General features: G+C 50.2%; 1 protein-coding gene across 5 annotated transcripts in view; it reads right to left on the reverse strand.

The window, feature by feature from the left end:
• The window catches only part of ZDHHC3 (zinc finger DHHC-type palmitoyltransferase 3), a 58,752-nt gene that overhangs the window by 33,244 nt on the left and 1,136 nt on the right, over nucleotides 1-24,372 (reverse strand). For 2 of the 5 annotated variants that reach the window (XM_008260501.4, XM_070050942.1), the window contains exon 2: nucleotides 6,459-6,788. The exons of 2 other annotated variants lie outside the window; for them this stretch is intronic. In XM_008260501.4, the coding sequence (XP_008258723.1) occupies nucleotides 6,459-6,764 (306 nt within the window). In that variant the 5' untranslated portion in view covers nucleotides 6,765-6,788. Of the gene's footprint in view, nucleotides 1-6,458; nucleotides 6,789-23,116; nucleotides 23,251-24,372 lie in introns of those variants that run through there. One more of the 5 variants, XM_017343760.3, reaches the window with a different exon arrangement.

Below are 24,372 nucleotides of genomic sequence, written 5' to 3' on the forward strand. Positions count from 1 at the left end.
CCTAACATTAAGACTGGCACAAGGGGCCAGTGCTTTGGCGCAGCATCCCATATGGCGCTGGTCTGAGTCCCAGCTGCTCCATTTCCGATGCAACTCCCTGCTAATGCTCCTGGGAAAGCAGCGGAGGATGGCCCAAGTCCTTGGGACCTTGCACCTGTGTGGGAGACCAGGAGGAAGCTCCTGGCTCCTGATCGGCTTGGCTCAGCTCTGGCAGTTGCAGCCATTTGGGGAGTGAACTAGCAGATAGATGAAAGACCTCTCTTTCTCTCTGTGTCTACCTCTTTCTGTAACTCTGTCTTTAAAATAAACAAAACACATGAAAGACTGTGTGGGGAGCAGCCCGGACTAGACTGTTACTGGAATTAAGACTTATTCTATGCATCTGCTCTCCCACAATATGGCGCTGGGAGAGAAGTAAACAGCTTCCGCACAGCTGCCTCCAGTTCAACCAATTAACTGTAGGACTTGCTCCTGATTGGAGAGCAGCGTACTCAGCCGAGTTGGGATTGGCGGAGAAGGACTATAAAGGAGGAGAGAGACGGCATGCACCAGGAACATCTATGGGGAACATCTAAGGGAACCCGTGCAGCCCCCGAGAGAGCCGGCCGGCGGTGTGCCGCTCCCCTGCGGAAGTGGGGAATGCGGCCAGGGGGAACTGCCCTTCCACGGAGGTGGAAGGGATAGTAGCCAACCCGGGAAGAACCAGCAGCAAACCCGGGGAGGGCCGAGCAGACGAAAGAACAGCGCAGGGTCCTGTGTCGTTCCCCCATGAAGAGGGGGAGCGACAGACTGAAACAGGCCTAGGATCACAAAGCCTACTCTAGTAAATACCTAGGATACCACAACAATGTGAAAAGGACACCAAGGAAAATGGGGGGAGGTGGCACTGTGGCATGGCGGGTAAAAGCAGCCGTCTGCAGTTCCGGCATCCCATATGGGTGCTAGTTTGAGACCCGGCTGCTCCACTTCTGATCCAGCTCTCTGCTATGGCCTGGGAAAGCACTGGAGGATAGCCCAAGTCCTTGGAGCCCAGCATGGGGGACCCAGAAGAAGCTCCTGGCTCCTGATCAGCTCAGCTCTGGCTGTTGAGGCTATCTGGGGAGTGAACCAGCAGATAGAAGACCTCTCTCTCTGCCTCTGCCTCTCTGCAACTCTGCCTTTCAAATAAATAAATCTTATTAAGAAAACCGTGGGGCGGCCAGGCGCCGTGGCTCACTTGGTTAATCCTCCGCCTGCGGCACCAGCATCCCATATGGGTGCCAGATTCTAGTCCCGGTTGCTCCTCTTTCAGTCCAGCTCTCTGCTGTGGCCAGGGAGGGCAGTGGAGGATGGCCCAGGTGCTTGGGCCCTGCACTCCATGGGAGACCAGGAAAAGCACCTGGCTCCTGGCTTCGGATCGGCACAGCACTGGCCGTGGTGGCCATTTGGGGAGTAAACTAATGGAAGGAAGACCTTTCTCTCTGTCTCTCTGTCTATAACTCTATCTGTCAAATAAATAAAATAATAATAATAATAAGGAAACAGTGGGGATGGGGCTAAACTAACACTAATGATTTTCTAGGACCACTTCAAAGGACTTCAAAATCTCTAGCCATTTCAGACAATAGCAATCAAACATGCTGAAACAGTTCCAGGGTTGTGGAGGACGCCTGCACACTCCTGCAGGTCGGGCAGTAACTCTCCCTCCAACAGCTCTCCCAGGGACATGGTGAACAGCCCAGGCCTGTGCCATAGACCCCTGGTCTTCTCCAAGGAAAGGCAGGAGGTAGGCAAGCCCAAATTCAGTCACTTCCTTTGGTGTCTGTAGTGGGTCAGCAGCAGGTGTGAGAAGGTGCCTGTCCCACGGGAGAACGCGGCTGCCTGCTCCCACCTGCCCCTGACCCGGCCTAAGGCAAGTAGGCCGAGGCCCTCTAGCTGATCATCGGCTGCTCTGGGAGGACCAATATTGCCACACCTCCTCCCAGGAAATATCCGTCTTCCAGCTGTTTACAGTGCATGCTCAGGTTGCCAAGAGACTCCAGAAGGGAACTCTAACCCCACATCTGAAGTGAGCCCCAGCATTTCCAAGGATGACCTTGGGCAGCGGAAACTACAGTGAATGCCCACAGCAGTGTGTGTGGTGAGGTGGTCACAAGGTGGGCCACATGGGAAGGGGGCTGTGGTAGGTAGACAGATGACGTTTCTTCTCCTCAGCAAGGCAGTGAAGTTTAATGGCTTTATATTCCTCCTTTTCTCCAATCTCAGAAGTGAAATAATTTATGAGGTTAACAATTAGATCCAAGGGAATGTAGAGCAAAGATATGTTGATGGTGGGAGTTTTTACAACTGCTCTGATTACACAGCGCTTGTCTTTGAGCTTCCTAGTAGCCCATACAAAAACAGTCTCTCAGCTTTATACATCTGAGAGACAGACACTGTCCTCCATCTAACTTTGAAAGGGAGTCCCTCAGGATTCCACAGGGAGTTCACAGGATGAGGAATCAAAAGAAAAAATAGCGAAATCGGCAAAGGGGGAAAACAGAGGTGCCACGATAAGGTGCCGGCGTCCAGGGAGTGTGCAGAAGGCTGACTCCTCAGGGCAAGTCGAGTCATGCGAGGCTTCCAACACCTGGAGCGCTACAGGAGCCAGAAGTCCCCTGGATGCCATTACACAACCTCAGGGTGTGCAGGGAGCAGATGCCAAGAGCCCAGCACCAGCCTGGCTTGTGCTCCTCTGTCCATCTAGCCTCTTCGCTCTGTTTACAGGCCTAACCCCGAGAGCCTGCTTCTCCAGCGGCAACCTCACTTCTAAGGGGGCTGCAGACACACTGATGAGTCATTTCCCCCTTTCCTTTTCTGCACCAGCTCTATGCGGGCCCAAATACTGCTGCGTTGGAGTCAGTGACTGCTACAGTCCAGAAGGCTGTGGGGGGTGAGATGGTTCTGATGTTACATTTGGAGTAAGAATTGCAAAGCTGCAAGTGGTACAGTTACTGCTCTAGCTGAAGAACATTAGAGTATTTTATGTTTTCTAAATCAGTAACAAACCAAAATGATACACAATGCATACACTGCTGCATACGCCTATGGATGTTTTGAAAAACTGTGGGCAACAGGGATTCTTGAGATACAAACATTTATAATCCACCAGGGAATGCCTTAGTAGAACCTTGCAGCAACTCCTGTCTATAAACAGACTGCCCTCGCTCCTACAGCATTAATAAGGAATCCCTAATAGGTCTGCTTGCAGTTGGAGGTAGAGCTCTCAACTCTGTTCATCGGAAGCCTGGTGCTGCAGTGGGACCTCAGGGAGCCCTTGACAGCAGCGCTGCCGTTGTTTTACACACTGGGTTCTCTCCATTCTCTTAACCGCAGTCCATAGGCCTGACTGACCATGAGACATGTGGAAGCTTTCAAGATCCCAACACTTAGGGTCTGCCTCCAGACCAGTAACAGCAGAACCTCTGGGGGTGGGGCCCAGGCATCCATACTTTTTAAAAGCTCTCCAAGGGATTCTACAATGCAGCCAGCCTTGAGAATCGGTGGCTTAAAATACACAGCGGGGCCGGCACTGTGGTACAGTGTGTTAAACCACTGTCTATATCACCAGCATCCCACACGGGTGCCAGTACAAGTCCACGCTGCTCCACTTCCGCCTCTCTAAGTCTGCCTTTTGAATAAAATAAATGAACCTTAAAAAAAAAAAAAAAAAAAAAAAAGGACTGTGAGTTTCCTAAGTAGCTCCTCTCTCAGGTATTAAAAAAAAAAAAAAAAAAAAAAAAAAAAAAACAACAACACAGCAAATCCAACTGTTTCTCTCCTGCTTCACTGTTCCTGCCCTGGTCTCAGCCACTGCAAGGTCTTGTCTCAACCTCCAGTTCCTGCTTCTACTCTTGCCAGCTTGCACCAAGCACACAGCAAATCAGATCACGCCCTGCTTCTGCGGGCTTCCCACCACACTTATAATAAAACCACAGCTCTCACAAGACCTGCAAGGTCCCGCACAACCTGGCTTCTGCAGCCCCCTCCACCTCTTATAACCCCTCTGCCTGTCACCGTGCTTTGGTCAGCCTGGTCTTAGTCCTTATTTCCTGAACATGCCACGCACAATCCTGCCCCTGGGCCTTTGTACCTCCTTTCTCCACTGCCTGGCAGACCCTGTGCTTGGATCGTCCATGCCTAGCTGACAGCTCCGTGTCATTCAGGTCAGCTCAATGGGACCGCCTCAGAGAGGTGTGCTCTGACCACCTGATCTAAAGTAACCCCTTCAACGTGCAGTCACACTATTTTACCATCCTTAAAGCACCTGACACTTTCTGCAGTCTCTTGATCCATCCGGAACATGAGCTTTAGGGAGGCAGGAACTTGGCTCAGGAAGGACCTCTCACAGAGCAGGCAGTCAATAAACACACATTCGTGTCACTTCCCCATCAGTGCCACTCCTCACTACTCCACGGTGATCCATGAAGAAAGACAGCCCAGGCCGGCGCCGTGGCTCAATATGCTAATCCTCCACCTTGCGGCGCCGGCACACCGGGTTCTAGTCCCGGTCGGGGCGCCGGATTCTGTCCTGGTTGCCCCTCTTCCAGGCCAGCTCTCTGCTATGGCCAGGGAGTGCAGTGGAGGATGGCCCAGGTGCTTGGGCCCTGCACCCCATGGGAGACCAGGAAAAGCACCTGGATCCTGGCTCCTGCCATCGGATCAGCGCGGTGCGCCGGCTGCAGCGGCGGCCATTGGAGGGTGAACCAACGGCAAAGGAAGACCTTTCTCTCTCTCTCTCTCTCACTGTCCACTCGGCCTGTCAAAAAAAAAAAAAAAAAAGAAAGACAGCCCGAGGCTGCCACCCTTCTGTCTGAAACCCTCAGGGGTTCTAAACTGCCTCTCACCAGTAACCCGGACTCCCCTGCTCTGGCAGCGCACCCGCACCAGCAACCCAGACCCCTGTTCCTCCTAAGGTCCCACTGTCCCCAACTCCTCGCTGTGCACAGCAGCCACACAGCTGCTCTCCCGTCTTTGTGTATGTCTTCCTGCCCTATCTTCCACCTCCCCTAACAGCGTCCACTGCTCTGACACGAACTGGCTGGGACAACACCTCCTCCAAGCAGTCACCCTCAATTAGACAAACACCCACTTCTTCGCTCTCCCACAGAAACCCACGCTTCCTCCTGCCATCACATGGGGCTCATCATAGGGGGCTCCCCTCCCATCTCTTCTCTACACAGAGGTTCCCTCAACACCTGGGCTTTGAAGACACTGGACCACGAGTACAAGCTGAGCAAAACACTATCTTTTACTACTGTATCCCAGTAGCAAGGGCATCTAAAAACTTCTGAATGAATCCTTAACTTGTTTTCAGTATGACCAAGTTGGTGCTGTGGGAAAACTCTCCCGGCCCCTTGTGTTCGGGGGCACTTTGAGTCTACACTTCTCCCTCAGGCGATGGCCGCTGTGTGAGCCCGTCAGCAGCACTCACACCGGGCCAGCAGGCCCCTGCCTGCCAGCGCGTGCCGCCTCACCGAGACACTCGCCTGTGAACAGGCACTGGCTGGACCAGTCACTGATGCGTCATGGGCCGGGGAAAGCTGCCTCCCTTGGGACAGACTCCCAATCTACCACCTGAGCCAGCAGGAAATGGAGCCTTTTGATAAGGGAGGACCCACCCTCCTTATTGTGCTTTCCTGGGGGCTCACAGAAACAAAACCTGTGCAGCCAGGCCCACTGCCATCAGCGGTGCCTTCCCTTTCCCGATTTAAACACACATGCCAGGAACTGAGACATGAAGCCACAGGAGGTCTTTATCAACACTGCAGCCCCTTGATAATGAATAGCAATGGGTGTTTTAATACCAGGCTGCAAAAACCTCCAATAGCCACTTGTGTGGCTTGACATATTTAGCTAAGTCATCACACAGAACATCACTGCTTTGCCATAGATACAGATATTCACCAAGAGGCGTCTGCCATGGTCCATACATGCTACTCCTGTTTTTCAGGAAAAGATAAACCACACTTAAGCAAAGTGAAGGTCATTTCTGTCTAAGTTCCTGGAACTGTTTGTAGCTTTCCTTTCAAATCTGCCTGGCTCCAGTCCTACATGTACTGGAAGCCTCATCTTGAACGAGCCCTTCAGCATGGCTCAGTTCCCAATCACCTGGCCCCTGAGTCCAGGGTCATCTGAGTGTGTCTTTCTAGCCAGGTCTGTTAGGTCAAACCCCTCCCACAGAAGGCTCCATCAACGTATTTATCAATGCATGGATGGTATCATTCAACCAAGACAGACAGCTGTGGTACAGACATTAGTCTCTTCCCTAGTTGGAGTTCCAGAGAATTCTGAATAAGGGGGAGGGTACACTCTCCCACCCAGTCCTGGCCCCTCTGTTCTCCACATTCTCAAGGTCCAGGGGGTACATGCAGGCTGTGGCCATGCCAGGGCCAAGGAGGAGAGTGTGGGCTGGTCAAAACGAGCCCAGACATACTCACGGGGTCCGTCAGCATGGCCCGGCAGTGGGAAGCCAGGGCCAAGAAGGCCAGCACGTTGAAGATGACTCCATTGATGATGCTGTACACGTAGTCTCGGGATGGAAGCAGCATGACGAAGAGGACCACGAACTCCGCATAGAGGACCAGAAACCAGGTGACAATCGCACAGGCAATGCCACAGCCGTCGCGGATAAACCACATGGTTCCCACAGGACCAGGGTAGGGAGGTGGGGTGCACTTCTCTGGCTGGAGGTATTCTGGCTTCCGCTCAATGTCTCGGAAGTGGTGGGTGGGGATGAGCATCATAAGCTATTCTGTCCATACTGGCATCTGAAAGAGAAAGCACCCAGGAGCTCGATGATGTCCTTCAGTTAGGGGACGGACAAAACCACCTTTGCAAAGCGAGCCCCAAGTATCCACGTGCGAACCCCCGGCTGAAGGCTTCCTGGATGCCTTTTCATTTAAAATACGAGTTGTCTTCTCTGTTCCTGAGTTTCCTTAGCCTTAGAGCAACGGGACCATCTTGCCCCAAAACTTCCCATGATGAGAATGAGAAGGCTGCACGCTCGGCCAGAGCCGGCTGCAGCAGAAGCAGCAGCACAGCACGCCACTTAGAGGCAGAAGGGGAACCCAGGCCTCTCAGCTGCTGGAGATCTGTGCAGACCGCGCTTCAGTGGCTAAGTTCAAGCTTTGACTTAAAGCAGAGGAAGAGGGGCAACAGGGCAGTGAGGTACGCCAACTGCTTAGGGCAAACCCCCCTCAGCAGACAAGGGCAAACCCAGACACTGCTGAGGCTGCTCAGGAGTAACAGGGATGAGTATGAGAAAAACAGTGGTGACCTAGGACTAGTGTTAGCTGTAACCATTAGGACATTCAAGGTCACTGCACTAGTCAATGATAAAGGCACAACAGTCACTAGGACAGATAAAGTTCTTGAAACCAATCAACTATTTCAGCCCGATTGGCCAGTAAGGTTGTTTTCTGGAGTAAGACACCTTGAGTTCTGCTGACCCTGTGGGTGACGGAGCAAGGGTAGAACGTGCTGGACGAAGAGTTCAACGATGCTCTCCACCACCTGGCCATGCGCTTTCATGAACCTTCGTTTCCTCTCCTGTGGGAACACCCACATTCCAGCCCTGGCCACCACCTCCCAGGGCTGTTGGTGTCAAAGCCAAGAGCGCCGGTGGAGGCGTTTGTGTGAGTGATGTCGACTGTTGCACACTGCACACCTCACCGACCGTGCACACACTCTCTAGGAAAGGCTCCTACTCCTGCAGAAACAAGCACAGAGGGACAAAGCACTCCTCCCTGCTGACAGCTTCACCCAAGTCTCTGGAGACAGCAGTGACACAACTAAGAAGCAATGTCTGAAACCTGTTCTGTGCCACAGACACAGGGAAGAGAGATGTCCCTGCTCTGTCTTCACGGTAACCTCTCTGGCTTACTGCATCACGAGCCACCAGGTTTCTCAGAAAATGAGATGGTTTTAGTTCACCATCAGATCTGAGTGCCATGGACAAGTCACCTGTGGCACAGGCTATGGCACAGCAAGTGACAACTCAGTCTTGAGAACTCAGCAGAGGCAATCACTCAGAAGCAGCACTGGCTACATGCACTGTCCTCAAGACTCTGGCTCTGAAGGGCAAGGGCAGGCTTCAATGCCTGCAGCGGAGGACGGCTGGGCCAACATCAGGGGCCAGGAGCCCAAGCTGGATCTCCCATGTGAGCAGCAAGGATTCAGTAGCAAGCTGGGATCAGAAGCCGAGTGGAGACTCAAACCCAGGCACTCCTACAGGGAAAATGCCTACCACACCAACCAGAACTTACAAACAAAGCAACCTGTGCTCTCCAGAAGGCAGGGACAATGTAGTGCAGCCAGGGACAACCTAAGGGCATTCAAAGAGTGGGCCCACCCTCTGCAGTATCAAACAGGACAGCAGGAGATGGCAGATCAGGGATGTCTGGGACCTGACCCGGGCTAGCAAAGATCCTGACTTCTGTTCAGCCAAGGCAGGACAAAGGCTGACATTCCACACTGACTCCAAAGGGCAACATTTTAACTACTTCTACAGATGCAGGAATTCTTTTTTTTTTTTTTCTTGCTACCACAGATTCCTAAGTATGTCACCTATGTTGCCACAATTACTATTTAAGTTCTAAACCACTAAAGTGTTATTGGCCCAAAGCCACACCACTGGATTATATACCATCTCTGTCTGCTTTTGTACTATACTGGCTGGTAAGAAGTGAGTAGCTCTGAAGGAGACCCAATGACCCACAAGCCACAAGCATTTACTCTAGAAAAGTTTGCTGATGTTTGTTTCCAAGCAGTGGTGACCCACCAAATGAACAATACACTCTTCATGACTCCTGCTTTCCCTGCAGAACAGCGTGGTGTGATCAACATGGTGACAACTCACCTGCCTCCTCCCATCACTTGCACCCTGAGGGCCATTTTAAAAATGTATTATTATGGGGCCTGCACTCCGGCTTTCTGGTAAACCCGCCCCCTGCAGTACTGGCATCCCATATGCGTGCCAGTTGGAGTCTGGCTGCTCCTCTTCTGGTCCAGCTCTCTGCTATGGCTTGGGAAAGCAGTTGAAGATGGCCCAAGTTCTTGGGGCCCTTTGCCCGTGTGGGACACCCAGAAGCAGCTCCTGGCTTTGGATCCACACAGCTCCGGTTGTTGTGGTCACATCTGGGGAGTGAACCAGCGGATGGAAGACCTCTCTCTGCCTCTGTCTGTGACTTTGCCTTTCAAATAAATAAATCTTTTTTAAAAAGTATTATCCTTTTTTGAGAGGCAAAGACACGAAGTGAGAGAGTGCGTGAAAGAGCAAGTGCACACAAAAGCATGACCGAGTTCCCATCTGCTGGTTCTCTTCCCAAACGCCTGCAATGGCTGAAGCTAGAACTCAGTCCAGGTCTCCCTTGTGGGTGGCAGGAACCCAATTACTTGAGTCCTCACCTGCTGCCTCCCAAGACCTCTATCAACAGGAAACGGAGTAAGGAGCCAGAGCCCAGTACTGAACAGAAGTACTCTCGATGGGGCATAGGCATCATTTTTTTTTAAACTTTGTTCAATAAATATAAATTTCCAAAGTACAACTTTTGATCATAGCGGCTCCCCCCCAACCCCATAACCGGCATAGGCATCTTAACTGCTAGACTACACCTGCCCCATGAGGGCTTTTTGGATGGCTGAGATGAATCCTAAAAATGAAGCAAAAAAAAAAAAAAAAAAAAAGGCGGGGTGGGGGGGACAGAAGATTTTACAGCTGTTCCTGTCTTAACTACAACAGTCATCCATTTCTTCTGGAATGATGTGTAGTCATTACCAGGAACATCAATTACTGGAATGTGTTAGGAAATGATGTCCTCAGGGGTTACCCACATTCACTGGGCCTCAGCCTTCCACCAAGTGGCAGTTCAGATTATAATTATAACCCTGGCATCTCCTTTGTGCAGTTCTTTGTCTTCTTCCTCCACTCCTGGATACTGTCATTTCTCTGTCTATAGTTACCAATCCTCCCAACATAGCCTCCATTTACTCTTGCTAATTGGCTGTGGGCTGTTTATGAAGCAGGTAGTTGTTCTGGCTAAGAAGTCTGCAGGAAAAGCCTGTTGCTCACCCACCACACAGATCTTAAGGGCTAGAAGCCCGTACCTTATCATTAACCTGCTGCCTGGCACATAACAGCCACTTAATGTATACATTCATGAAACAAATGCATGAGCCTTGGGATCCCAGAACTCTCTCTAGAAGGCCGTGTCTGCTTACTCTTTCCTTCTTTCTTTCTTTCCTTTAGATTTATTTATTTGAAAGTCAGTTATACACAGGAGAGGCAGAGAACGAGAGGTCTTCCATCCAGTGGTTCACTCCTCAATTGGCTGCAACCGGAGCTATGCAGACCCAAAGCCAGGAGCCAGAAGCTTCCTCCAAGGTCTTCCCACTTGGGTACAGGGGCCCAAGGACCTGGACCATCTTCCACCACATTCCCAGCCCACAATAGAGAGCTGCACGTAAAGTGGAGCAGCCGGGACTTGAACCAGCGCCCATATGAGATGCTGGCACTACAGGTGGCAGCTTTACCCGCTACACCACAGCGCCCACCGTATCTGCTTACTTTCATGGCTGTGCCATAACCTGATTGGAAGAGGGTACACCAAACAGGTACACCAAGTTGGTGGACTAACCCTTACTCAAGTAAGCAGAGTATCCCATCCTTGAACAATGTGGGACCAAGGAGTGTACAGAGGAGCTGTGTTTTCCCATCACGCTCCCTAGTGAGCGAGGTTCTGTGATCTGGGAAAGGACGCAGTGCTAGACACCAAGAGCTGAATAGAACGGAGCATCCCAACTCACTTACAAGCTTCACAGTCTCACAATTAAATCAGGCCTCCCAAAACCACCCAAGTACTTTTCCTTATATTAGTCAACTGAAAATCTGAGAACTAAGGGGGAAAACTCTCCTTGAAACAAACTCCACGTTCCCTTCATCCTGCCCCTAACAAAGAGCAAAGCCAGACCCCTTTTCCTTTTCTATTTTCATCTGGGGACACTGCAGTCCCTTGAGGTCAAACAGAGGCTCTCTGCTAAGAACTCACCTCCCCACGCGAGTCCTTGCTTCTCAGGGGCTGGGCAGAATGAGCAGCTCGGGTCTCCCGAGCAGGTCCCAAGCCCCCAGTACTCCTACTGCCAACTAGCTCTCGCCTTCAGGGGGCCACCTCCAATCCCTAAACCCCATCACCTCGCCCTATTTGATCACTAAAGGCTCCTTTACTGACCTCAACTCAAAAACATTCACTGGGCTGCCACTAAATGTGACCAAGCGTACAGGGGCTCACACCTGAGTGATGAGGAGGACAGTAATGTGTGTGCGCTGCCCTGCTCTGGCTCCCAGTCCAGTCAAGTCTAGTTTTATTTGTTTTCCTCCACCAACCTGCAAGTCTCACCTGTTCATTAGCTCTGTAGCCTGGTGTCTGGCCAGGCAGACACACCCACAATAACGCTCACAGTTAGTGACCAGCAGAACAGCCCATCAAAGGGGCGGACAGTGCCGAAACCACCACCAGCAAGTGCCACAGACTTATTCACAGTGAGGACTTCTGAAGCAGTGGGGTCTGAGCAGCTCAGCTAAAAGCAAGGCACCAACTAAGTGGTGGTGTAGCATGGATGGGCTGCATGCCCAGAACCAGGTGCATGGCTTTACTGGGAAGTGGGAAGGGAGTGGAAATGAAATTTTAGGGGTAAGAGGTTATGTTTTAGAACCTCTGAACTTCCCAGAGTTGGCATTTCACCCTGGAGGAGCTGGCAAGTCACCACTTTCTGGGGCCAGTGGTACAGGGATCACCACCACACTGTAAAGAAGCCACACTGGGCCGGTGCCGCGGCTCACTAGGCTAATCCTCTGCCTAGCGGCGCCGGCACACCGGGTTCTAGTCCCGGTTGGGGCGCCGGATTCTGTCCTGGTTGCCCCTCTTCCAGGCCAGCCCTCTGCTGCGGCCAGGGAGTGCAGTGGAGGATGGCCCAGGTGCTTGGGCCCTGCACCCCATGGGAGATCAGGAAAAAGCACCTGGCTCCTGCCATCGGATCAGCGCGGTGCGCCGGCCGCAGCGCGCCGGCCGCGGCGGCCATTGGAGGGTGAACCAACGGCAAAAGGAAGACCTTTCTCTCTGTCTCTCTCTCTCACTGTCCACTCAGCCTGTCAAAAAAAAAAAAAAAAAAGAAAAAAGAAAAAAAAAAAAAGAAAGAAAAAGAAAAGAAAAGAAGCCACACTGGGGTGACACATGACAGATGAGGGCTCAGCTCAGAGGTCCCAAGCCCAGGGGTTGTCCTAGGTCTTCTATTCCTCTAAGGCAGGAGTGGGCAATCTTTTTTCTGCCAAGGGCCACTTAGATAATTCTTACTTTACTTATGGGTCACACAAAGTTATCAACTGAAAAATTAGCCTGCTACAGATTTACTGAGTTTTGAGTCCTGCCTGTGGTTGCCTTGGCAGGGCCAGACCCCATGATTTGGTGGGCCTTATGAGACTATAGGCCACTGCAGGGGCTACCCGCTTTCCAAAGACCCAGAACAATGATCATTTTGTCATTCATTACGTAATCAGCACTGTCCTTTTGGCTAAGGGTTTACAGCACTAAAAAAGTTAGTTCCTCCATGTCAGCAACCCATGTTCAAATTCTTATTCTCATTGACAAGAGAGGCTCAGAGAGGCAAGGGGACCAAGCCTTGAGTGTTAGGGAAGCCACGGGGGACAAGGATTCCCAGAATCACAGGAGTTCTGGAGTTTCCTAGAGGTAGCCACCCTGCTAAGATGCAGGGTCAGAGTGATGACCTGAGCTTAGCGGGGGCAGTATGCTAAGTCTAAGAAGTCTGCAAGTCTTCCTTGCTGGAGTTTCAGAAGTCCCCCCACCCCACCCCCAATAAAAAAGAAAAGAAATGAATCAATTAGTGCTCATTTTCTAAAACAAAATAAACCTTGTTCGGGGCGGCACTGTGGCACAAAAGGGCGCCGGTTCTAGCCCCGGCTGCTCCTCCTCCAATCTTGCTCTCTGCTGTGGCCTGGGAAAGCAGCAGCAAATGATCCCACCTTTTGGGCTCCTGCACCTGCGTAGGAGACCTGGAAGAATCTCCTGGTTCCTGGCTTCAGATTGGCCCAGCTCCAGCCATTGTGGTTTCTTGGGGAGTGAACCAATGAATGGAAGACCTTTCTGTCTCTCCCTCCCACTGTAATTTTACCTCTCAAATAAATAAAATCTTTTAAAAAAATAACTTTGCTTCTGGTCCACAGCATTGCCTCCAGATCCATGTAAAATACATCTGTTACATCACATCTAACCATAATTATGTCCTCCCACTAATCCAGACAAGACAGAATCCAATGTATTCAATGAGCCCCAGGGACTGGGCTGCCGGGTCAGCCGTAGGGCAGTTCAAAGGGTTTGAAAACAATGGTACTTGGGCCAAGCTCAGAGGTCTCATCCCACTATGGCCCATCATCAAGATGGCCAGGACGGACACCTAGCGGACTCAACCCTTAGGCTATGCCTTGTGGACAGGAGACAAAGGCATGACTGTCACACAAAAGTTCTGTGTTAGAACCATCAGAGTCCACTGATCTCAATCCAGCAAGTGTGCCAAGGAACCCCAATCCTCTCAGACTGCCAACACATCCTACTTCATCTGCTTTCATTAGACAAGATCCAACACTGAAGACATGGAATAGTTTAGCCAGTTCCAATATCATATCCGTAGAAGTATCTCAAAGCATTCTGTGAGGACCGCTTTTCTAAAGCATCATTTACATCCACGTGTGCATTCATGAACACCATACAAGTTGATCTTGGGACTGCAACAGATTAAAGGAGCATTTTTAAAAGGGCAAAGAACCCAACCATTAAGGCCTAGATGAAATGTGTGTACACAGACCGGTTTAGCAATTATTTCTCTGCTTAGAGATAAGGATCACCCAAATACTTCAACAAAAATTTAGAGGTTAAATTTTCAGGGTTCCTACAAGTAGGTACTATAAAGTTCAAATTCAAAGGCTTTTTAAAAATATTTATTCATTGATTTGAAAAGCAGGGAGAATGGGTTAAGCTGCCACCTGCAATGCTGGCATCCCATATGTGCACCAGTTGAAGTTCTGGCTGCTCCACTTCCGATCCAGCTCCTTGCTAATGCTCCTAGAAAGGCAGCAGAGAATGGTCCAAGCACTTGGACTTCTGAACCTATTTGGGAAACCTCAATGGAGTTCCAGGCTCCTGGTTTTGGCCTGGCCCAGCCTTGGCCATTGTGGCCATTTGGTGAATAAAACAGCAGGTTTAAGATCTGTTTCTCTCCATAACTGGCTTTTACATAAATGAAAAAAAAAAAAAGTAACAGTTTCCACTAGTTGGTTCACTCCCCTAGTGACTGCAATTGCTGGGGCTAGGCCAGGCTCAAACAAGGAGCATATAACTCCATCTAGGTCTCCCATGTGATGGCAGAGGCCCAAGCACTTGGGCTATCATCTGCTGCTTTCCCAAGAGCATAAGCAGGGACTTGATTAGAAGTGAAGCAGCTGGGACTCAAACCAGCACTCTGACATAGGTAGGATGCTGGATTCACATGCGGCAGCTTACAACTGCTCCCAAAAGTCTGGGGCCGGCGCTGTGGTGCAGTGAGTTAACACCCTGGCCTGAAGTGCCGGCATCCCATATGGGCACCGGTTCTAGTCCCGGCTGCTCCGCTTCCAATCCAGCTCTCTACCATGGCCTGGGAAAGCAGTAGAGGATGGTCCAAGTCCTTTGGCCCCTGCACTCATGTGGAAGACCCAGAAAAAGCTCCTGACTTCTGATATCAGCACAGCTCCAGCCATTGCAGCCATCTGGGGAGTGAACCAGTGGATGGAAGACCTCTCTCTGTCTCTCTCTCTGTAACTGTCTTTCAAATAAATTAATTAAAAAAAAAAAATTCAATTTCATCAGCTCCTTACCAGATGTCAGGATCATCAGCAAGCTGGTGGAAATTCATAAAGACTTTTGGCTTAAGTCATAATCTATCTGAAGTGCATATGTGAATTTTTTTTTAATTTATTTTTTGACAGGCAGAGTGGACAGTGAGAGAGAGAGACAGAGAGAAAGGTCTTCCTTTTGCCATTGGTTCACCCTCCAATGGCCACCACGGCTGGCGCGCTGCGGCCAGCGTACCATGCTGATCCGATGGCAGGAGCCAGGTGCTTCTCCTAGTCTCCCATGGGGTGCAGGGCCCAAGCACTTGGGCCATCCTCCACTGCACTCCCTGGCCACAGCAGAGAGCTGGCCTGGCAGAGGGGCAACCAGGACAGAATCCGGCGCCCCGACCAGGACTAGAACCCGGTGTGCTGGCGCCGCAAGGCGGAGGATTAGCCTAGTGAGCCGCGGTGCCGGCGCAACATTTGGTTTAAAAGAAAAAACATAGGGGCTGGCGCCGTGGCTCAAACTAGAACCGGAGGTGCCAGTGCCACAGTCGGAGGATTAGCCTATTGAGCTGCGGCGCCAGCCTCTCTCTCTCACTTTCTGTAACTCTACCTCTCAAATAAATAAGAAATCTTTTTAAAAAAATCATGACACATGTCAATATTTTATAATTATTAAATACTCAAAAATTTACCTGTCTGATTTACAATTATGGTGCATGGTGTTTGCTGATTTTAAGACTTCTTTTATATATATATATATATATATATATACATTTTAAGATTTATTTTATTCCTTTGAAAGAGTTACACAGAGAGGTTGAGGCAGATAGAGGTCTTCTATCCGCTCATTCAGTCCCCAGATGACTGCAATGGCCAAAGCAGCACTGATCAGAAGCCAGGAGCTTCTTCCAGGTCTCCCACATGGGTGCAGGGGCTGAAGGACTTGGGCCATCCTCTACTGCTTTTCCAGGCCATAACAGAGAGCTGGATTGGAAGTGGAGCAGCCAGGTCTAGAACCGGTGCCTATATGGGACAGGCCAGGGCTGTAACCTGCCACGCCACAGCGCCGGCCCCAGCTCAAGGACTTCTTACATTGGAGAGTAACAGGCTCAAAACACACACGTATGTACAAGCCATCCTGCACTTTCAAAAATAAATGATCCATTCCCTAGAAGCATTAGAAATGAATCCGGTCAAGCAGATAAATCCATTTCTCTGTGCTACAATGATCTTAACTTGTGTAAGGAGCCAAAAGGATTATAAAATTTATGCCCACTTTTAGAGGAGTTTCAGAAACAAAGAATAACCATGAATCACCATGTTTGAGAGTGAGTCACCCAATTTTTCAAAAAGGTAAGGGTGTGGTAGGAAGCCCCAGAGGCGAGGCCCTTATCTTGAGTCACACTTGCCAGCCAGGAGGCGTTGAGACAGGCAGAGCCCGCCTGCTCTGTAAGGGCTTTCCCAGCAAGGCTGCCCTAACTGCCGGTCTGCTTCTCTCCGCCTCCTGCTGCTTTCTGTGGCACTCAAGCTTCAGCAAAAGATGCAGAGGAAAAAGAAGCAAACTACGGAGCCCCTAAACCAAGCCCCATATGTATTCAAATTCATTGAGGAACTGAGCAGTCAGGAAGCTGGATTTTCTGTCTTGCTTCCTTACCAGTGAGGTTCTCATAAAACCCATTCATGGACACACTCACACTCCCAACACTCACCTTTCTTTCAGAAACAAAATCTGGGATTCAGACAGGCCATGGAGACAAACAGCTCCTCCACTTACTACAAAAGATTTCATTACAACTGGCTATCTTGTGGCATTATAAATCTACCTAAAAACATACCCACCTCCACATCTCTCTGTAACTCTTTCAAATAAATAAATCTTTAAAAACAACAACACACATCCAGTTGGGGCCAACGCTGGGGCGTCACCTGCGAGGCCAGCATCTCGGCACCAGTTCAAGTCCTGGCTTGACTCCACTTCCAATCCAGCTTCCTGCTAATGACCCAGGAAAAGCAGTGCAAGACAGCCCTAGTTCTTGGGCTCCTGCACCCACATGGGAGACGCAGATGAAGCTCCTGGCTCCTCTCTTCGGCCTAGCCCTGTCCCAGCCATTGTGGCCATCTGGGGAGTAAACCAGCAGATTGCTTACTCTAACTCTTTCAAGTAAAAAAAATACGTCTTAAAATAAAACAAAACACACACCCACCTACATACACATGTTGAAAAGGTTGGGACATCAGTAGAAAGTACCACACACTTGGGTAAGATGCCCTACTTTATCTTTTTTACTGGCATGGCTTATATATGTTACAACAATGAGAAAAACTGGGAACATTTAACAAGATCACATATAAGATTAACTGTCTAAAAAAAATCACTATCTGAATCTGTACTTTAGAGCTGGAAGGGACACTAAAGGTTATCTAATCAATTTTAGTCAAATTCTCCTGCTTTACAGATTAAAAAACCAATGTTTTCAACAAGAAAGTAGTACAGATGGAGCTGGGCGCCACATTACCGGGATCCCCATCACGCGTGAGGATTCACACCCAGCAGCCCATTTTAACTTGTACCAACCCAGCACAGAAGAGGTCTGCTTGCAGACCTGGGCTGAGTCCTAAGGTCACAGAGCCAGTGCTCCACAGGCCCTCTGAGCACACTGCCCCTTTCTCTGAGGGGTCGGGGAGGAGTGACCAAACAGGAAACGCAAGTTCTACTTCCTCTTCCCTCACTTGGATTTGAGCAGAAGTCACTTCAATTTAGCTTTAGTGCTTTCACGTCCAAAGTCAGAGGGGTGGACAAGGTCTCTAATCTTTGACTTTTTGGAACTCCATACTAAGCACACTTTTCCTTCCACTAGCTCCTGGGAGCCTATGACATCCATTGTTTGAGGGGGGAAAAAAAGAGCATTCCTTCCTCCATGAGCCACTTCACTTCTGGTACCTTTCTCTTTAATGGAGCATAACACCCACTGGCTGCCTTATACATGCAAACCGCAGCCTTAGGAAAGGGATAGTGAGGACTATCAGGCCTCTTCCAAACTCTGGTTCAGCCAGTTTGACAGGCAAGTAAAGAAATGAAGCTCAAGGAGTCAGGGGGTTTTCCACAAAATATTTAGAGAGGAAGTCAGCTTGCTCTTTGAGTCAAGTGCTTGACACCTTCTGCACAGTTTAATTAGCTGAAATGCTGCCGCCTCCCAGCACTCACTCCTTGCAGGAAGTTTATAACCCAGTAGCAAACTCTTCATTAAGCCAACAATAGATTACTGTTTCAGCTACGCACTGAATACTTGTCAAGAGAGTGGCACTCTCAAGGCTCGTGAAACCCTATGTAACCAAGGACATGATCTCATGTGACACTGAACTGACTGCCTCCTGGCCTCTGTCAGGGTGGGCCCCCAGCTAGACACTGCTCGACCGCTGCCACCACACAGAGCACGGTCAGTGCTGCGTGGGGCCCTGCCTCTTACTGAGTGTCCCCCATCCCCTAGGCACTGGGTTGCACACCAGACGATCTGCCCACCTACTCTATTTTGTAGGTATAATCCCCCACTGAGAAACGAGGAGTCTGCATCATGCAGGGATTTGCCTCAATGCATCCTTCCAGAAAGCAGGAGACAGGATACATCCCCAAAGCCTGCTCTTTCTATAGTGCCCTAGAGCCTACTTTTTTTTTTTTTTTGGACAGGCAGAGTTAGAGAAAGAGAGAAAGGTCTTCCTTCCATTGGTTCACCCCCTCAAATGGCCGCTATGGCTGGCGCGCTGCACTGATCCGAAGCCAGGAGCCAGGTGCTTCTCCTGGTCTCCCATGCGGGTGCAGGGCCCAAGCACCTGGGCCATCCTCCACTGCACTCCCGGGCCACAGCAGAGCTGGACTGGAAGAGGGGCAACCGAAACAGAACCAGTGCCCCCCAACCGGGACTAGAACCCGGGGTGCCGGCGCCGCAGGTGGAGGATTAGCCTAGTGAGCCGCGGCGCCAGCCTAGAGCCTACTTTTAACTGCTTACTGCAATCAATAAATTTTGCCTAATAACCGACAAATAAGACAGAAAGGGTGCTGAGGTTTCCACCAGTGACCCTGGGTTACTTACAGTTTAGCTCACACATGGTTACGCAGAGATGGTGCTACTGGGTGGGCTGCACGCAGTGGTGTTCAGAGGCCACAGGCCCGAACATACGCATTTTGGACTCTAAGGCAGAGCCCTGGCTGAATTACCAGCTAACATTTAGAAGACTGATCCTCCTAACCGAGGCGGCAGGAGGACTATGAAGCCGCAGCCAGAGTCACCTTAAGATCGGATTCCTAAAATCTGCTGTGAAAGACTTCCTGTGGGGCCAGGTCCTGAGCTGCAAGGCACTGCTTTTCCTGAGAGAAAGCCCACCCATGCTAGGCAGAGACCTATCAGCAGAGGTTCCCACCTGCGGGTGCTGAAAATGGCATTTGCCCCACACTGTGCCATGGGCAGACCTGCAGCCACTGTGACATCATCCAGCCAAGAGCCTGGCTTTTTTTAGGGGCTAACAGCCAAAGTGCTTCAAGGGTCAGAAAGAATAGAGAGGAAGAGAGAACTTTATTAGGCACCAAGACAGGGAGCCATGTGCTGTCAGGTCTCTGCTGACCCTCCTTGTTCCAGGGAGTACACCCCCAGAGTAGGGCACAGGGAAGAACCCGGGATGGTACACATTAGGAGGTAGTGTGCTCTCCAAGAACACAGCCTCTCCCTGCCAGGTGAGGGGTGTCTGGCACCTACTGCAGGGCTCCGGCGATAGATGAGAAGCTAATACTAAATGGAAGAAGACTTGGCCCAGAACCAAAAGGCTACAGCTTGGTCCTGCAGCTCACTAACCTCACCATCCTGGTGAGGGACAAGATTACCCTTCCTGGGCCTCATTTCTTCCTTCTAGAAAACAAGCACAAAGATCAAGCTGATTGCTAACTCCCTTGCTAACTTAACACGGATCATCTCAGATTTTATATGTCTACTGAAATCTCTTAACTTCCCTGCCCCCGTCTCTGCTAAAACTCAAAAATGAACTATCGGTAGCTGCCTTTGTTAGCCATCTTCCTAAACACATCCTTTTTTTTTTTTCCCAAATCAAAGATGGCACATAGTTCCCATTTCCTTTTTTTTTCAGAGTACAAAAAGCACTGTCAAAACACATCAAACATTATGAAGTGGCAAATGAGAACAATCTTCAAAAACCCAGAGTTAAACGTGGCTATTTCTCAATATCTAAATATTTGCACAACGAAGATCTAGTGTGAGTTTTACAACCCGAGAAAGACACTTGCTCTTGCATAATATGAGGCCTGGAGAGGTTAACTGACTTGCTAGGTCACAAAGTAAGTTAGTGGCAAAGCCTGGGCAAAGTTAGTGGTGCCCAGCTGTTTATACACCATAGATCATTATCTTCCTAACCAACCTGTCTTTCTGGATTTTCTGCATTATTTCTTGATTTAGAGACACACACTTTACAAACCAAAATCAAGACATGTTGCAATAGACTGGTCAGCAGCTTACTGATCCCACTAGGCTTACTTGGCTGAAGTAAGAAATCAATCTCACCCAAAGGCATTCCATCCCCACTGACCCTGATAGGATATTCAGGTCTCCAGCAGCACAGAAAACCCAGAGTCTAACTGCCAAGTCTCTACACACCACGAAGGCTGCAGATCGGAAGAGACGACAGAAAAATGGAGTCATGCCAGCATTTCATCATGCTGGGATGAATAATTGAATCAGGTAAGACATGTGCATGTAGCCCTCTCATCTTCACAACTGACAGCTGGGAATGGCCTGGCCATTTGTCTCTGGAAATCCGAATCCGAATAGGAAAGCTAGCGATTTCGATGTGCAAGACAGGAACCCGAGGCAGCACAGCGTTAGTGCCCTTTTCCTCCCAATAATAGGTCAATATTGAGACGTCACCCTTCCACTTCTAATTCAGACTATGTTGCTTTTCACAGTTACCAGCCTATGTATGTGTTTAGGTATTTTCAGATTTGGTAATCAGGCTGTGTGACGCCTTTTGTCTCACACATGGCCTAATTAGATGTAGGAAGCACCCTCTCACAACGAAACACCCAGAAAGACCTTTCGTGTGATTGGGAATACACTTTATCCATGGTTGTGCCACTATAATCTCAAGTTAGAGTGTCTAGGACAAGACAGACTTATGGACAAGCCACGGCCAGTTATTTTTATCTAGTGTTCTTTAAGACAAGGTACAGGCAAAGTACTTAAAAGAGATCTACAAAGAAAATAATAGCTCATTTTGTGCTTTTCTAAGGTGCTGGGGCAATGGTAAAAATGCAAACAAGAAGACCCCAAACTTGGCCATGTCTGCTTTAGTCTGTGTTGCAACTTCAGCAACACAGACTCAGCACTGCCCAGAAGCGCTTCTGAAACTGGCTTTTATTGCTTTAATTAACCAAGGCGAGGAGGACAGCTTTACTCCATCTCCATAACGCTACTGTTGCCAGCTCAAGGCTAAGGACAGCTCTTTACCTCTTGCACTTGATACCAGGCCCGTACAATTAGCATCTTATTATAGGCTGGCCTCTCTTCTAATTACCACACGACTCAATTAAGCACTTTATTTTATTGTCTTGTTCACGCATTAGGTCAAGGGCTTGGGATCCCTCAACTATAATAAATCCTCAACTCCTTTTAGGCAGGTGCTGTGTTTTAGTTTTTTTTTTGTTTGTTTGTTTGTTTTTTAATCTCTTTAGGCTCACGATGTACTGGGGATTCACAGGCATGCAAACACTCCCAGACTGTTTGAAGAGCTTCTAGATGGCACTTCTGGGAGCATGGCTCATGGCTGGAACCTGGCTTTCCACACACGCCCAGCCAACCACACGTGCTAGATCCCGTGGGCTTCTGTGCTGTGTAGGGACGAGTCCGTAGCCACCTGGAGTTGACCTGCAGCCTGCTTCGACACAGGCTCTTCCTATCGGCATCACATCCGGTGTTCCTCTAGAAAAAGGATTCAGGGGATGTAGGTCTATGTTTAAACGGACTCCTTGTCTCTGGAGTTACAACCACAGCTCAGAGTGCAGCTCTCAATCCGTACCAAGGACCTCCTTTCTGCCCGCGAGGAAGCTGTGTAAGCTGCACTGCCACAGGAGCTGCAAAGCCCACTCTGGTGCTGGCTCTGCCGTTTATGATGTGACCTGTGACTTTGTTCAAGGCACTTAATCTCTCTGTGCCTCAGTTTCTCTATCTGTAAAATAGGGCTAACAGAACCTGTCTCACAGGGTTGTTCTGAGGGCTGAATCCGTCTTTTAAAGTGCTTAGAACACTGCTTGGCACATAGTAAGCACTTCCTAAGGTAAAACCAACAGTACAGAGCTACAAAATAGCATGCTCCCGAAGACTCAGGCGGGACAACCAGCTGGTGTAATGGAATAATGGACCATCCTTGGAGTCTTGATTTTGAAAATATCTGAATGCCCTACTGCTATCCAGGTGATAAAAATGGTCTGTCAGCCTTTAAATACAACGTTTAATGAGGGCATCATTCTCAGAGAATTCAAAACATCCCACTATTCTCACTTCTCCTACCACTTCGCCTAATGCATCCGACATTGCTCTAAGAAAATTCTACTGACCCTTCTCCAGCAAGGAACCTTTTGCCAATTGTCAAGGGGACAATTTAAACATATGTCCTTTATTTTAAAAGGCGAAGAATTTTCATAAAGATGACTCCACAGTATCCAAACTGGGACTTTTCTCCCTGTATCCTGTCTGAGGTGCCAATTTGCTGCCACCTTTAAAATTAGGGGTGAAGAGGTTTTCTTCTGCCCAGGGCCATTTGGATATTGATAACTATTCGTGGGCCCTAAAGAATTATCACCTTAAAAATCAGCCTGCTGTAGATTTACTGAATCTCTGGCCCCACCTGCCACAGCCTTGGCAGGGCCAGACCAAATGATTTCGCAGGCCTTACACACCAGCAGGCTGAAGTTCCCCATGCCTGTTTCGGATCCTCAATCCCTTTCGATGCGCCAGCTACTACAATCCCATTTCCAGAGTCTCTCCTTCCAGAACAATCTCCACTTGTACCGCCTGTGGTCCCTTATCTCACCAGAGTTCATAACACAAAATTCAGCCGCTAACCACACACAAGGGTGTCGCGGCGCCACCACAGGTGGGGCTCCTGTGCCTTCATCAGGGAGGAAACCCTTCCGGTCTCATTCTCGCAGTTTACCTGGAAGGCAAAGTCCAACCCCAGCAAGAAGTCCTCCCTTAAGGAGCGTGTGTAGAGAGCCGTGTGGACGCACAAGAAACGGCGCATGCCCAGTCGACTGAGGCGTGACAGCGAGCATCGATCTCGGAATATATCTTGAGAACGCGGGCACGAACAGCAAAGGAAGGAGAATCAGCGCGGGCGGGCAGGCACTTCCTCTCAACACCCCTCTCCGACCACTCCCAACCCCGCTGCACCAACTGATGCTAGCGGGAGACCACTAACCACCAGGCTCCCTGGTTATGTTGGCCTCGGGGCCTTCCCCTGCCGCCTGGGGAGCTTCCCTGGTGAAGTTGTGTTTCACTTAGTGTAGAAGGTACCCAATAGTTATCTCTGAGTCACTATTTAAAGCTATTGTCTGAGAAACATTAACCCTATTTTGGATGATCAAAAGTTACTTTCACTTTTGAAAACAGGGAGGTTCCTCAAAAATGGGGCATCAGCAAAAGGCACCAGGTGCCTGCCTTACTCCACTCGGTTTGGGTTCACTTTCCCCTGTTTATTCGCATGGCTCCTTTAAAACCTGCAGGGTACCCTGTCTACCCGCCTTGATAGGTTCCTTCGTGACCCCAACTTCACCTTGCAGGTACCGTCTCAGGAAAGCCAAAGCCAATACTCCCGCTCAGCCCCCGCGTTGGGCAGGCTCCCCCTACCCCAGGCCCACCCTCCACCCCCACCCCGCAGGCGTCCACAGCTCCCAGCGACCACCCCCATTAAGCAGGGGTTCCAGCTCCCGCTACGAGGCACAGGTTACCAAGCACCCTCCCCCAGCACTGTCTCTGGGGCAATGGTCCCGCAGCCACACCAGGCCAAGGGACCCTGCAAGGTCCGGGGTCAGTGTCCGGTCGGCGCGAGGGGGAGAGCGAGCGAGAGAACCCTCCTGGGGTGCAGACGCCTCAGACTAGTGCTCCCTACTCCCGGCCCAGACCCTTCCGACCGAGAACGACCCAAAAAGAGCTGCATCGCCTCCTCGTCTCCGGCCATCCTAGGAACGGGGAAGCGGGAGGGGGAGCGAGGAGACAGCCTCCCACCCCCCACCGCCAATCACGACACCCGCTCGCTCCCCTCACTCGCGGCGCGCTCTCTACTTCAACTCCACTCCGAGAAAGCCGCGCGGCGCGCTTCTCCCGCCGCGAGTCCCCCGGCCCCGGTCCATGCCCCTTGCCTCACCCCACCTTCTTCAAGCAAGCCAAGCCCGGTTTCCTCTCCCAACTGAC

This window comes from Oryctolagus cuniculus, chromosome 10 (assembly GCF_964237555.1).
Source record: "Oryctolagus cuniculus chromosome 10, mOryCun1.1, whole genome shotgun sequence".
In the NCBI taxonomy this organism is placed as follows: Eukaryota; Metazoa; Chordata; class Mammalia; order Lagomorpha; family Leporidae; genus Oryctolagus; species Oryctolagus cuniculus.